General features: G+C 38.6%; 1 protein-coding gene across 4 annotated transcripts in view; it reads left to right on the top strand.

Annotated features, from left to right (window-relative positions):
* The first annotated feature begins 308 nt into the window (after window positions 1-308).
* Window positions 309-16,343, top strand: part of LOC134359353 (potassium voltage-gated channel subfamily A member 1-like) — a 210,351-nt gene continuing 194,316 nt past the window's right edge. For 3 of the 4 annotated variants that reach the window (XM_063072475.1, XM_063072476.1, XM_063072478.1), the window contains exon 1: window positions 309-3,601. In XM_063072475.1, coding sequence (XP_062928545.1) covers window positions 624-2,225 — 1,602 coding nt within the window. In that variant the 5' untranslated portion in view covers window positions 309-623 and the 3' untranslated portion in view covers window positions 2,226-3,601. Of the gene's footprint in view, window positions 3,602-3,814; window positions 4,598-16,343 lie in introns of those variants that run through there. The other variant, XM_063072477.1, reaches the window with a different exon arrangement.

Genomic DNA, 16,343 nt, shown 5'->3' with positions numbered 1-16,343 from the left:
TACTTAAGACGGGAAGGCTGATTTCTGGAAAATTAATGCTGGTGATTTGGCTCCAATGAGCATGATCCTTTGACAGGTGAGGTAAAGCATCTGGGGAGTTGGCGTACCGAGTAAAGTAGGGGTTAGGAGATGAAGTAGGACGGACCCCTTGTTTAATGGTATTGGTCCATGGCATAAAAAGGTTGGGAACCCTTGGTTTAGGTAGATTTAGGAGGAAGGACGGGGTTGTGTATGTGTTATAGGTTTAAAAAAGTCGGATAGCGTCAGTGTTAACGAGTCCAGGGTGAGGGAAGGGGTGGGATTGAGAGGCGGTACATTCTGGGGAACTATGGTGAGGAGAACTATGGATTAAAATAAGGTTTGACTATTAAGTGGAAAGACTGCGGATGTGGATTTTGCTGAAGTTATCCCAAGTGTTTGCATCACTGAGCACTGGGTTTATAAGTGAGGTTTTGATCATCGGGGCTGAGTGCTGGTTCCCAACACTCTCTCTCTCTCTCTTTCTCGCTCAGTCTCCATCCTTTCTCTCTCTCTGTCTCTGGGCGCTCCTACCTCGCACCGACCGATTCGCTGCTGCGAAATCAGTGAGACAGCAGCACCGATGAATATTTAATGGAACGGGCATGGACATCGCTTTGCTGAGGTTGGAGGACGGCGGGGGCGCCGCGGACAGCAGGTGTCCGAGCAGCGACGGAGGAGGAAGCGGTGGCGGTATCACTTCGTGGGCGCGCCCGGGCCAGGACCGCGCGGAGCCGCGACCCTCCCCCGTGCCCACAGCGGGCAGCATGTGCGAGCTGGCGGGGCCGCCCGAGAGCTTGGCGGAGGAGGGCCGGCGCCATGTGGCGGACGGCGGCGGTGGGCGCTCGGAGCGTGTGGTGATCAACATCGCCGGCCTGAGGTACGAGACGCAGCTGGGCACCCTGAGCCAGTTCCCGGATAGCCTGCTGGGCGACCCCGACAAGCGGATGCGCTACTTCGACCCCCTCAGGAACGAGTACTTCTTCGATCGCAACCGGCCCTGCTTCGATGGCATCCTCTACTTCTACCAGTCGGGCGGCAGGATCCGCCGGCCCGTTAACGTCTCCATCGACATGTTCGCCGACGAGATCCGCTTCTACAAACTGGGACCCGAGGCCATGGAGAGGTTTCGGGAGGACGAGGGCTTCATCAAGGAGAAGGAGAAGCCCCTGCCCGAGCCCGAGTTCCAGAAGCAACTTTGGCTCCTCTTCGAGTACCCCGAGAGCTCGAGCCCGGCCCGGGGCATCGCCATCGTCTCAGTGCTGGTCATCGTGGTCTCCATCATCATCTTCTGCTTGGAGACCCTGCCCGAGTTCCGCGACGAGCGGGATAGCAACCACAACCGTTCAGCCAACGGCACCCGGGGAACGGGCGACGACAGCCTGAGCGACCCCTTTTTCATCGTGGAGACCACCTGTGTGGTCTGGTTCACCCTGGAGCTGCTGGTGCGCTTTTTCGCCTGCCCGAGCAAGTCCGTCTTCGCCAGGGACATCATGAACGTAATCGATGTTGTGTCCATCATCCCCTACTTCATCACGCTGGGCACCGAGCTAGCGGAGAAGCAGTCCAATGGACAGCAGGCCATGTCCTTGGCCATCCTCAGGGTCATTCGATTGGTCCGGGTCTTTCGCATCTTCAAGTTGTCCAGGCACTCCAAAGGGCTTCAGATTTTGGGGCAGACCCTCAAGGCCAGCATGAGGGAGCTGGGTCTGCTCATCTTCTTCCTCTTCATCGGGGTCATCCTCTTCTCCAGCGCCGTCTACTTTGCCGAAGCTGACGAGCCCAGATCCCACTTCTCCAGCATCCCAGACGCCTTTTGGTGGGCGGTGGTCACAATGACCACGGTGGGCTACGGCGACATGAAGCCCATCACCATGGCGGGGAAGATTGTGGGATCCCTGTGCGCCATCGCCGGCGTCCTGACCATCGCGCTGCCCGTGCCCGTCATTGTGTCCAACTTCAACTACTTCTACCACCGGGAGACTGACAACGAAGAACAAGCTCAGTATTTGCACAACGACATCGATACTGAGAGCAGCGGCTCCGAAGATCTGAAAAAGAGCAGGAACTCTGTTGGAAACCACTTAGAGAACAGCGATGGCATGAACTATGGCCCAGGGACGCATTGCAAAGCTAACAGCACCTCGGACATCAGGAAGCCCCTGTACGCACTTTGTATTGATCCAAATACTGAAACGGACTTGTAGTCAACAGCTGGGTGCTTGAACTATACAGATTAGGTTTATTTATAGGAAGAATAATTTTGAAGTAAAGACACATTTGTACACATTACAAAAGTTAGAATAGTTCGATGGAAAGAGAGACTAATTTTATACATCATACTTTATCTTACAAAAATTAATACAAATAAAATTGGGTATATGCATGGGCGCTGCAACTTAAACTTGAAGGGAAAGGAGCACATCAATATTTGCATTAATTTAACAGTTCCGTTTTGCATTTGTTGTGCCTTTAATAAGTGATAGAAAACAAACGTCTTCAAATTCCATGAGTTTATTTTTGTTCTGTTATTGTGGGGGGTAAGTGTTTGAAGTAGTTCAGTTTAATTTTGCCGTGAAGGGAAAGGGTTGTGGACTATTTGAATTTGTGTTTTCTGCTTTATTTCTTCAAAGTATTCAAGCAAACTTCCAACAGGTGAATGGGGTTGCTGGAAGATGATTAAGTACAGAGCTGGTCCACTTAGAGGTTTTGTAATAGTGTTTATTGTTTGCTTTCTAGCAACTGTTCTAAAATTAAGCAGAAAAATTTTAAGAATGTGTTGGTAATGAAGACAAATATGGGGTACTGATTGGATCAATGCAATGGTGTTTATGTCTACTTATAATATATTTTTTCAATGCCTTTATGAAACAAACATAAATGTTTATGCATTAATTATTGAATAGTGTATTGAAATAATTGGAGCTTTTTGTATTTTCTCCATAGTACTGCAGACTGAGATACACAGTTAACTTTTTTATACAGAATATACACAATTGGCTAAACAATAGACTGTCTTTTGCTTGTAGAGTTGGAAAATATTTTGTGGAAAAGATACCTTTAATGTGTTGCACACATGGAATTGAAGATGTCCCATTGTACAAAGATCTAAATGAATGCACTGTTTGACATTGCTGTTTAGTTACAGATTTTAAGTCTGCATATTTATCCTGAACAGTAGATCTGAAAACTGGTTTGTCAGAACATATGAAGATTGGGATTAAGTACCAGAAGTTTGAACATTGTTAAATAATACTAGAGAACAAATCAAATAATGAAACAAAAGATCTCCCTCGTCTTTGAACTGGAAGCACCTTTAAGATGATCACAGCAAAACATTCTGGATTGCTATTTGTTAAGAATCTGATTTATCTTTGAAAATGTATTGAGGAAGTGACATTTGGACAATGTTGTAGAACAGTGACTGCACTCTTCCCCAAATCTACATCCATTTTAATAAGTCCTGAGATGGGATCAATTGATAATCAGATTCTGAACTGATAACAAGATCGTCAGTATCTTCAAATGGCCAAAAAAGCTAGACTTGTGCATGTCGTTTACAGCTACAGTCAAAGGATCAAAGGTTAGTCTTTCACTTTTTTTTAGAGAACTTGCCTTAAGCATGTAAATAGATAAAGTAATACAACAAATTCTATTTAATAGAAAATGAATAGTCCTGTTGAGCTACAGTATACTGTAATGTTAAAATATTTCTCAAAGTCTATGCTATTTACATCCATGACATGTGCACAGAACCTTGCATCCTAATGCAGCTGTTTTCATATTTAATGTACAGATATTCATTGGATTTATCGTGAGAATCAACACAGAGCTATCATGCTGACTTCACTGTGAACTCAATGTAGAAGGTGTTGCTTTACTGCATGACATTCCTTTGTTTGGCAGGTAGCCCTCTGTTGACAAATAGTTATTGCCTTAGGCCTGAAAAGGTTTTTTTGAGTTATTTTCATACTTTGATTACTCAGTGTTAATGGCTTTTCATGTCAAGTTTGTAAATAGTTCATAATGCCTTTGAGTCTGGTACTTGCATTTAACATTTTCTGCAGCTTTATGATCAACAATATTGCTAAATTATGGGGCTGTTTATTATTATATGGTCACTATTTTTTAAAATATCTAGAAATGAACTGCAAATGCATATATGTGATACAGATTGAACTCCTGCATATAGGTGAATGTGCTACCAGTAATAACTTTTGTAGTTTTAAAGAAATCAAAGTTTAAAACATTGGCTTAATCTAATTTAAAATTTACCCAGCATCAAAGCATCTCTTTGCTTCAGAATTTTTAATTGTGTGAATAAAATAATTGCGTTTGCAATTTATGGATTTTATCCAGATATCACTATCTTCTACTCCTTGTGTGTACTGAAATTCCATTTGGCCTGTAATGAAAAAAAACTTTATTGATTTTTTTTCTTTCAAAAGCATGCACATAACAACAGCTTCAATTTTTACATAAATTCAGATTGTTCTTGCATTAGAATTTTGAAATGCATAATTATTTGGAAGATTAACCCCTACTGTCAGGTTGTTATTAGTTTGTGTTTATTTGTTATGCCAGGCATATTTAAGAATTGTACTTTTCATTAATGATTTGCTGAATTGATCTGTATTTCATTATTTGTAAATATTTATGTTTAAATTGTTTACAATATATTATTAATACATTTTTTCTGTGAACAGTTGTTGTGTTTTATCCCCTGAATTGAATTTAATTCATAGCAAAATTACGTATAGAGTGTTACGCATCAATACAACATACACCTTCAAAATACTTGTTAATGCAGATCTTGAGTTTAACACATAGATCAAGAGTCTGTGTGTATGTTGTGGGGCATTTGATTAATGTACTCTCTTTGAAGTGATAAAAGTGATAACCTGATTCACATCCAGCTGAGATTGGCCACAAGGGTTAATATAACCTTCTACTTTGTTAGTACATCCACTAAGAGATGGATTTTCTGACTTACTGGAGTTTATCATGAGGAGTCTATGGACGGGTGATCTGCAATACACACCTCAACTCTGATAAAGTGAATGGGAACACAGACTGTCTAACCTTACAATACTTTCTCCCGAGTCACCCTGAAGGGTGATATAAGAACAGTGAATGAAACAAAACATACTGGTGATAGAGCATGTTCATGAGATAGGCAAAAGGAGCAATTTTTTGTACCAATGAATCATATTGATGACCATGGAAATGTTCACTATTGCTCTTGGATACCTAATTTGGAAAAGGTTCCATTTTCCAGCAGTGAAAGCTTTGATAATTAAGGCATCTTTATAAAATAACATTTCACCAAATTAATAGGGGAATGCAGTAATTTCACAGCAAATCGTCTATTGCAAAAGGTTATACTTGTAAGCCTCCCTTATTACTAACACGAGTGATCTTGTAGAATTGAACACTAGAAATTGGACACACGTTTTTTTGCTTGCTTTTGGCTTCTAATAATCTCTTGGTCATAAAGGTTATAGTATTCAATAACACAGTTGGCATTGTAATACTTTGCTGCAAAGTTAAAAATGATTTAAAACATAGCAAAGTCAAATTACTGTTAAGTATATATTGGGTACATAGTCTTCAGACTAGAGTTCATAATGTTGATTCCAGTTAAATGCTTTGTTAAAGGGAGTGGAATTTTTTAAGATTATGGTTTCTTTGTTGGTTAAATAATTTGTATTCTTGGATGATATTTTCTGCATTTTACAAGAGATAGCCTTTTTATAGGTTTGGAAAAAATGATCAAATAGTCTAAATACAGGGATAGAAATTCTGTGAGGACTCTATAGCATTGCTTCAGATGGTAGAATGTTTCACTGAGTTAAGAAGAAGTTGTGTCCCAGCATGACCAGAAAGTTATTATTGAATGAAATCTTTCACATGTTAAAAATTCTGTTTAAGAGTTACCACATTACTGATTCAAGGATAGCAGATTAGAATCCCCACAATACCTATGAAAAAGGCTGCAAATTGCATCTCAGATTCTGGGAGTATAATTATTTAGTTGTCATTAACTGACCTCTAGCCATTTATTCTAAGCCTTTCCTTTGCTGTTATCTGAAGTTGAATCAGACCATTTGCAATCTTGGTGAGAGGTGTTTGCCTATTTTTGCCATCAATATATGCTGGACTGCATCCTACCTCAAATCATTTGCTGGTGTTACCTACAGGCTTGATTATTCTAACAGGTTCCTGGCCCTCATTTGTTCTTTACTGCATATACTTCAAAATTAAAAATCCTCATTCTTATTTTCAAATCTTATTGTAACCTGTCCCCTCCACATTCCATAACACTCTGCAGCCTTTCTGGATAGTCATCTCCATCAATTCAAATTTCTTGTGTTATTAAATTACTGCATGATTGGCAGTCATTATAGCACTGAAATTATCTCAGCAATCTCTGGTTCTCATTCTTCATGGTCTACCTATTTGACCAACCTTTTGGTAGTGCTCTTAACACATTTCTATGTGGCTTGTCAAATTTTGTTTGGTTAAGTTCTTGCTATGATTTTCTACATTGAAGTCAAAAGTAAATTTATTGTCATATGCACAAGTTCATGTATTCACAGGTGCAATAAAAATACTTAAACAGCAGCATCAGAGGCACAGCATTCACAAGAAAAACATAAACTAAGTGTTAGATTAGTATTTGTATAAGAAAGAACACAAATAGAATAAAATGTCTATTGTTGTGCAATGTGTTCAAAGTGTTGTTGTACAGAGGTAGTGATAAATGGACTTGGGAATCCTAGTGCAGGATTCCCTAAAGGATAACTTGCAAGTTGATTTGGTGGTAAAGAAGGCAAATACAATGTTAGCATTCGTTTCAAGAGGACTTGAATATAAAATCAAGGATGCAATGCTGAGGCTTTTTAAGGATTTGGTTAGACTACACTTGGAGTATTGTGAGCAGTTTTGGGCCCCTTACCAATGAAAAGATGTACTGACATTGGAGAGGGTCCAGACGAGGCTCGAGAGAATGACCCTGGGAATGAAAGGCTTAGTGTGTGAGGAGTGTTTGGTGGCTCTGGGCCTGTACTCACTGGAGTTTAGAAGAATGAGGGGGGGATCTCATTCAAATCTATTGAATATTGAAAAGCCTAAATGGAGTAGATGCGGAAAAGATGATTTCTATAGTGTAGACAGGTCTGTGTTTGTTCTCCTTCCCCTTCCTGAGGTCAACAATGAGCTCTTTAGTTTTACTGACATTGAGTGAGAAATTGTTGTGGCACCACTCACCAGGTGCCCTATACATGGACTCGTCATCACATCTGGTTTGTTCAACAGCAGTCATTTTGAATTTGGCGATGGAGCTGTGTTTAGCCAGACTGTCATGTTTATAGGGAAAAGAGCAAGGGGCTAAACACGCAGCCTTGAGATGCACCAGTGTTGATGCTCAGCAAGGGGAAGACGTTATTGCCAATCCTCATTGATTGAGGTTTGCTAATGAAATTGCAGAGGGAGCTACAGGCACCCATGAGTATCTTTTGGATTTGTAAGTGAAACTTGCAACTACCAAAAAAGGTGTTAGCTTCTCATGAAGCTTAAGGTGAGGCATAGAGGTAACCTCATTGTAAACTCATTATCTGTATAGTTGTGGAATTGATTCCATGAACAAACCTCTGAGTTTTTTTTAACCTTTTCTGATATACTTTGTAGGCTCCTCATCTGTTGATAGCTAATGACAGTTTTGACGTAACTGAGTAAACTTGTAAGAGATGATTTGTGATTTTCTTCCTGGTTTTGCATTCTGGAATTATATATGACTTTGTCAAATGGAACAAAAGCCCAGTAGAACCCTTCACCAACCTTCCCCATAGTGTAAGACTCAGATTACACTGTGTAATGTACTAATGATCGCTCTAGTTAAAAATAGTTTACTAATTTCCATTTACTACTTTTACAGTGAAATTTCAGTCTGAGTGTGATTAGTTATTCAGTTTTTTTTATAATTATGTAAAAATATAGCTGTATGGTCACTATGTTGTGATGCATGTAATTTTATTTATTTATTTATTTATGGAGATCCAGTACAGAGTAGGCCCTTCTGGCCTTTCAAGCCATACCGCCCACCCCATTTAACCCTAGCCTAATCATGGGACAATTTACAAGGACCAATTAACTTACTAACTGGTACGTCTTTTGAATGTGGGAGGAAACCGGAGCACCCGGAGGAATCCCATGCATTCAAGGGGAGAACATACGAACTCCTTACAGACAGTGGCGGGAACTGAACCCAGGTTGCAGGTACTGTAAAGCATTGTGCTACTGTGCCGGTGGCTTCTAGGAATCCATTTTACAAGAGGAATTTTTTTTTTAACTGTGCTGCAAAAGAAATATCTATCTTTACATGATGTTTGCTGTTCTTATTTAGTTTGTTTATATATATATATATTTGCTAAATTTCTCTAAGTTGTATGGATGAAATATGAAAGTAAAGTTAAGTTACGGGGAGAGATTTGTTGATCGGGGCAGATTTGCTGTTTAGATACCTTTCTGATGTCAAATATTTTCTTTTTTTTATACTTTGGCTTTTGATTTAATCATAGATTAAAGCCAGGATGACCTCCTCCTGTTAGACTGTTTGTGGTAACTTATTTTTTATTCGTTCTACTTATATTTATATTGGTGTGGTTGTAATGCCACTGTGACACTATAATTTCCTTTGGGATCAATAAATTATCTGTCTATTTACCTTTAAAGTGTTGCAACTACCTTTGTAATTGGAATTGCCAGTGTAATCTTGTCATTCAGAGGGCTGATCTGACTGCTTTGGCAAGAGGATTTACCTGAAAATAAGTCCAATTTGACAAGGAAAGGAGCAAGTTGCACATACTGAAGATTAAAGCAGAAGCCAAAGACTTGCAAGCTGAAGCAGTGATAAAAAAATAGCTAACAGGTGGTCTTGAAAGTGAAATGAAGATGGTCTTTGAAAGAATTGATGGTCATCCTTGCAAGGATTAGAAGATGATTACTTGTCTCTTGCTTGTAATACTATAGTTATCTGTCCATCATTAGTACTACTGCGGCATGTCAATTATAGTGTAGATCTAGGATTTACCATTACCTAGGTTGTTTCCATTCTAAATATGATCATAGGTATTTAGAACAAAAAGAAATATTGAGCAGACTGCTTATCATGCTTGCAAAGATCTCCAGATTTTTTCTTCCTTTTCCCCTTCTCCATTTTTATATAGTTTGATTTTCCTTTTTTCTAATTTTTAAGTTTGACAATTAAATTCCGAAATTTTCCCTGTGAAAATTTTTAGTGTTCTTTTCTACTGTTTAGCCTGTTTGTTTCCTATATTTTATGTCGCTCTTCATTCTTTTCTTTTTGCTTTTTCAGTCCCTGGTCATTGCTTTCACAAAGAGATGTCCCATGGGACTTGATTGCATATATTTATACAGTGAGTGCATCTAATTATATTGAGAGATGAAGTCATATTTGTATTATCCCCAGATGAATTAACAAGTTGTGTAAATTTTATATCACACTATGTTTTCATTTGCAATTTCAAATTGAAAATTTTAAAAGTTTGATAAGGTGACGACATTAAACTGCACCATATACAAAAATATGTTGGAATGTAGTATGAGGGCTGTATATCTATGTGAGCCATTTAGAATATGAAAGAAAATCATGATCTTGCAAATAAATTGAAAATACTCTGGACATTTACACTGGGTAAATCTGAAGGAGTATGATAGGTCAGTATTTCAGATCGGACCCTGCATGAGAACTCAGTTCATTCCTGACATTTTCTGTTTACTTCAGGCTTCCAACACTGCCTTTTTCTTTTATTGTCAACAAAAGACTATGGCCAGGAATTTTGTTTCATGACTGAGGCAGGCATCATCTGAGCTCTCCTTTGGGAATTTTGTGCATGATGTTGAAAATCCTGGGTGGTGAATGTGGTGTGTGAGGGAAAATAAAGCTTTGATAAGGAGAGCATTCTTCAATATTTTTAACATAATTAACCTTGGAAGTTTTAATGGTTCATTACTTTTGACAATTGAAAGAGATATGGTCTTGCAATGATTATTTGTAAGAAAAGTAAATGAATAAATTAACTTTCTGCTTCTACACTATTTTATCCAGTGATGAAATAGTGACTAGAAAAAATATCATTCCAACTGAAATGTTTTCCTATTCATGGTTATATCAATATAATGTACAGTCTATCATTGTAAATGTGGAGCCACATTTTAAATATAATTATAGAATTGCAAAAATAGAAATTTTAAAACTATGCATGATATTTTACACTGATCTTTATTGAGTATTAGATATTGGCTTGGATTTTATGGTCACTGGCAATGGTAAATGATCATGCACTTCTCACTGACCTTGAAGCTAGCTGCCCATGATGTCTGTGGCATAAACTTCAGTATTACTGTCGTTAGTAGCTTTCAGCCATCTGTAGAAATGGGATCCCTACATGCTGCAGTCACAATGTCATCAAACAGCTGGGTATCTATCACAAAAGAATTCCCACAGAAAACTAGGAACAAAGAACAACAGTTTTTAGCTATTTTAAAAATCTTTCAATGTAAAAACTATAGATTGAAACACATGCAAATAAGTAATATAATAATTACATTTTATAAAGCATGAAGTAATTTAATATAAATTTTAAAATATTTTAATATTTTGAAATAATTATCAGTCATTTACAATCCAAGTATATTTAAGGTTAATATTGAGGCCTGAGCAAGAGCGAAGCAGTAAGCATGACTCCATTGTAAATGAGCTTGCATTTCATGCAACAAGCCATAGCATTTTTAATCTACCTAACAGTGAGAGTAAATCCTAGAGTTTCTTAGCTTTCTGATTTCTTTTAATTGCACTGGAAGGATGTGGAGAGGCACTGATAAACACATGAGATTTTGCAGATGCTGGCATGTACCTAAAAAAGAGGTGACAGGAGTGAAAGCTGGTATAGTCATCTGCTGCTGTAGCCCATACACTTTTGGGTTTGACATGTTGTGCATTCAGAGGTGCTGTCCTGTTCACCACTGTTGTAACTCATGGCTATTTGATTTATTGTTGCCTTCCTGTCAGTTTAAACTAGTTTGGCCATTCTCCTCTGACCTCTCTCATAAACAAGGCGTTTTCACTTACAAAACCGCAGCTCGCTGGATGCTATTTTGTTTATTGTGTCATTCTCTGTAAACTCTAGAGACTGTTATGTGCAAAAATCCCAGGAGATCAACAGTTTCTGAGATACTGAAACTACCCCATCTGGTTCCAACCATCATTCCATGGTCTAAGTCACTGAGAGCACATTTCTAACTCATTCTGATGTTTGATCTGAACAACAATTGAACCTCTTGACCATATCTGCATGCTTTGCGTTGCTGCCACATGATTGGCAATTTAGATATCTGCATCAATGGGTGTATCTTATAAAGTGGCTATTTAGCATATATTAATTTTTTAAATACAGGTTCATCTTATCAAGGTTAAATTCCCACTGTCATGAATTCCAAACACCAGCTTGCTTAGCAGGATCTCTCAGCTTAGCCTTGTCCCGTAAATGTGGATTTTGTGCTGAAGGACCAACCTCAGCTAGCTAGATTACATAAATAAAACAAGGACTGGCAAAGGTGCCGCCATGCTTAAATGATCAAATAAAAGGCAGTATAAATAGCCCTTTTCAAGAAGGCACAATTAATAAACTAATTTAAATGTAAGATTCATTTAGGTAAACTGAAAAGAAATATATAATCTAAATCTTAATACTTATTATTGTGGATAAGTTATCATAGTATTTATTATAGTATATTCATTATTATTATAGTATTAATATTTAGTTGATAATTGCTCCAATTATGGTTATTTAGTTCTATTACTATGGACAAATTTCTCCTTTCAATCTTTGTTGTGCTGTGGAGATTGAAACTATTGACAGTGAAGTGCAGAACAAAGCATTCTGTACCTTATGCAAGCAGATTTCTCAGTCTCAGTCTCCGTCTCAGGAGCACAGTTTTACATAATGTGCTATAATTTTACCCCTTCTATCACATCAGTCATCCTTAAAGCTGAGTAATAAGCAATGTTTGATAGGTCAGGTAGAAATAATTTCATTTTACGTGTCCATGTACATTAGAGAATGCACAGTATATCTCATATAGCTAGCTTCTTATTTTTTTCTTTATACACTCAGTGGTCACTTTATTAGGTACATCTGCTCATTATTGCAAATATCCAATCAGCTAATCATGTGGTAGCAATTCAGTGCATAAAACATGTAGATATGGTTTAGAGATTCAGTTGGTGTTCAGACTAAATATCAGAATGGGGAAGAAATATGATCTAAGTGACTCTTGACTGATTGTTGGTGCCAGATGGGGTGTTTTGAGCATCTCAAAAACTGCTGATCTCCAGGATTTTCATGTACAACAGTCATTACAAATTTTGGAGAATGGTGCAAAAAACAAAAACAAAAAAAAAATCCAGTTCTGTGAGTGAAAATGCTTTGTTAATAAGATCGATCAGAGGATATTAGTCAGACTTCTTCAAGCTGACAGGAAGGTGACAGTAAGTCAAATAGCACTTTAAAATAATGATGTGCAGAAGGGCATTTCTGAATCCACAACAAGTTGAACCTTGAAGTAGATGGGCTAAAGCAGCAAAAGACCATGAATGTACACTCAGTGTCCACTCTGTTAGGTACCTTCTGTACCTAATATAGTGGGCACTGAGTGTACATTACATGTGCAAAATTCTCTAGAACTTAATGGGAATGTAGCCTTCAATCCTGAATAGAAAGTCAGACATAATTTACGTAATTTCCTTTTCGCATTACAAGTTCCTAAATGCAGATACAACACCTCCAATGTCTGCCTTGAGCTCCTTGACAAAATTAAAAGGTACCAAAGAACTGTATCTCACCCATTGCAGAAAGGTACTTGCTTCTGAAATATCTTGAATTAATCACACACATTTGATTGTCAGGTTATAATAAAAAAGCATCGGTTCTCACTTTTTGTGATTTTTCTGTTAATATTCATGATTTCTTTATGAAACATTTATGTTCACTGATTTTTTATTCATGCCTTAGAACTGGGAACAAGTAAAAATTCTTTATTGATGTTTTAGTATTTACTGCACTTATTAATATATTATTCTTACTATGCTGCCCCCTGCAAAAACATCAATATTCATTTTTCTTTCTTTCCTCTTGCCTGTCATTGCGTAATCAATTCTCATTTCTATTGTATTATGTTCAACATGTGGTGCTTTGTCCTCCTTACTAATTTACTGCATTATGTATAATTAGTTTGGTGTGCATAGTGCCTTTATAATAATAGCAATTATATTTCTTAAACAGTGGATGATTTCACTAGATGATGTATAATGATAATACTTCAATTTAAGCACATTTCATTTATTATCAACTTTTGAGAATGACAGAACCAGTGGCAGTGGTCATAGCATTTAAAGAAATGATAAATAATAATTATGCAGGAGTTGTTTCTACTTGTAATTCCAATTCTCAGATATTAGGAAATGACAAAATTATTTCTGGAAATGTAAACTGGAAGTTTAAATTGTAATAACTTTAAATATTACTCACTACAAGGTCATTGTATGAGCTCCATAGCAACCAAAAAAAGTAATGGAAAATCATGATACAAGTTAATTATGCTCTCCTTTGATAAATGCATTTACATGTTTATAAGTACCCAATTAAATTTAATTGAAGCCATCTAGTTACTTCGACAGCAATCATTATAAACTTTGATTCTCCCATTTATTACAATTTTTGTACAGTTATTAATTTGAAATTATTTGAGCTGCATTTCTACTGGCTCTTCCAAATTTTAACATTTTCCAACTGTGGTAGACTCATCTATCATATGCTGTCACTCAAAAAGGAATCCGACCATCTTACCTAGGTAGACTTCATGAGAAGAATTTGACTTGGTGCAAAGGTGACCTGATGAAGGGTCTTGGCCTGAAACTTCAACTGTTTACTCTTTACCATAGATGCTGCCTGGCCTGCTGAATTCCTCCAGCATTTTGTGTATGTTGTTTGGATTGCCAGCATCTGCAGATTATCTTGTGTTTGTATAAAACAGGTTGACAAGCTGTTCTTAGTTACATCTCTTTAATTCAAGTCAATGGAACCAAATATCAGTAAAGATATGAAACTACCAGTTGACCTTTCAACACATTATCACAAGAGGTCAAAAACTACTCCTCACTCCTTTGAGTCATTTTCATGGCAATGCTATTTAAAAGAGAAAGGTCTATTCTTCACATAGTTTGTAGCCTTGTAAACATGTAGGAACTAATCATTGGTTGGTTGTTCATGGTTGCTGAGCATGGGACATAAATACAGTCATTCTCCCCTACATTCTGGAATATACAGGGTGGGAAGTAGATATCTGGCAGCTAGAGAAAAGGAATTGTGAACCACCGTTGGTGCCACTGAATAAGGAAATCGAACTTGAGTTGCTTGATTACATTTCTGTCAAAGGTTGTATCTCAAAACTATTTTTTTTTCCTCTTCCCTTTTTTATATCTGCTCAGCTAGGACAGTAGAGGATGGTGGAATTCTCTTCTTGTGCGATTTGGGAAGGCAGGGAGACATCCAGTGTCCCTGATGACTACACCCTGTGAGAATTACATCCAGCTGTAGTTTCTAACAATCCGTATTAAGGAGTTGGAGCTGGAACTGGATGAACTCCAGATCATTTGGGAGGCTAAAGGGGTGATAGATAGGACTTACAGAGAGGTAGTTAGACCCAAGGTGCAGGACACAGGAAACTGGGTGACAGTCAGGAAGGGGAAAGGGGTTGAGCCAGTGCAGAGTACCCCTGTGGTCATCCCCCTCAACAACAGGTGCATTACTGTGGATATTTTTGTGGGGGGGGGTTGCGGGCTGACCTAACAGAGGAAAGGCACAGTGGTTGGCTCTCTGGCACGGAGTCTGGCTCTGTGATTCAGAAGGGCAGTAGAGGGGAAAGAGGCACTCAGTGGTGATAGGGGATTCATTAGTTAAGGGAACAGACAGTAAGTTCTGTGGGCAAGAATGAGATTCCTGGATGACATGTTGCCTCCTGGGTGCCATGGCCCGGGACATCACAGATCGAATCCTCAGCATTTTTAAGTGGGAAGGTGAACAGCCAGAGCTCACGGTCCATGTAGGTACCAATGTCATGGGTAAGACAAGTGACGAAGTTCTGCTGAGGGAGTTCGGTGCTAAGTTAAAAGGCAGGACCTCCAGAGTTGTGATGTCAGGATTGCTACCTGTGCCACATGCTAGTGAGGCTAGAACTATGAAGATTATACAGTTTAATACTTGGCTAAGGAGTTGGTGTAGGAGGGAGGGCATAAGATTTTTGGATCATTGGGCTCTCTTCCAGAGAAGGTGGGACCTGTACAGAAGGGACAGTTTGCACCTGGACTGGAGGGACACTAATATCCTAGTGGGAAGGTTTGTTAATGCTGTTTAAACTGGAGTTGCAGGGTGGCAAAGTGCGAACAGTTAGTGGAGAGGTTGTGAAGGCAGATGTTGGTAAGACCTGAGACAAAATCAGGAATCAAAAGGTTGAACATGATGTGACTGGTGTCCTGAGCTGCCTATATTTCAATTGAAGGAATAACATAGGGACAATGGATGAGCTCAGCATGGATCAACACCTGGAATTATGATATTGTAGCTATTAGTGAGACTTGGTAGCAGGAAGGGTAGTCTTGGTAGCTCAGTATTCTGGGGTTCTGTTGTTTTAGACGTGACAGCGGGAGGGATTAAAGGAGGAGGGATGGCGTTACTAGTCAGGGAAAATGTCCCAGCAGTGCTCAGTCAGGACAGGCTAGAGAACTCGACTAGTGAGGCATTATGAGTAGAACTGAGAGATAAGAACATGTTAATGGTGCTATATTATAGGCCATGCAACAGTCCTAGGGATTCAGAGGAACAAATTTGTAGAGAGATTGCGGACTGTTGCAAAAAGCACAAGGTTGTTATGATACATGCTTTAATTTTCCATATATTGACTAGGAATCCCATACTGTAAAAGAACTAGATAGGATAGACTAGATAGGATAGAGTTTGTCCGATGAATTCAGGAAAATTTCTTTCATCTATACAAAGAAGTCCCAATGAGAGAGTGTGTGATACTGGATCTGCTATTGGGGAACGAGACAGGGCAGATGACAAAAGTTTGTGTAGGGGAACACTTTGCATCCAGTGACCACAGTGCCATTAGTTTCAAAGTAAATATGCAAAGAGATAGTTCTGGTCTGCGGGTTGAAGAAAGGCCCATTTTGACAGTATCGTTAA

This window comes from Mobula hypostoma, chromosome 20 (assembly GCF_963921235.1).
Source record: "Mobula hypostoma chromosome 20, sMobHyp1.1, whole genome shotgun sequence".
In the NCBI taxonomy this organism is placed as follows: Eukaryota; Metazoa; Chordata; class Chondrichthyes; order Myliobatiformes; family Myliobatidae; genus Mobula; species Mobula hypostoma.
This window is presented reverse-complemented; position numbering and strand designations above follow the sequence as displayed.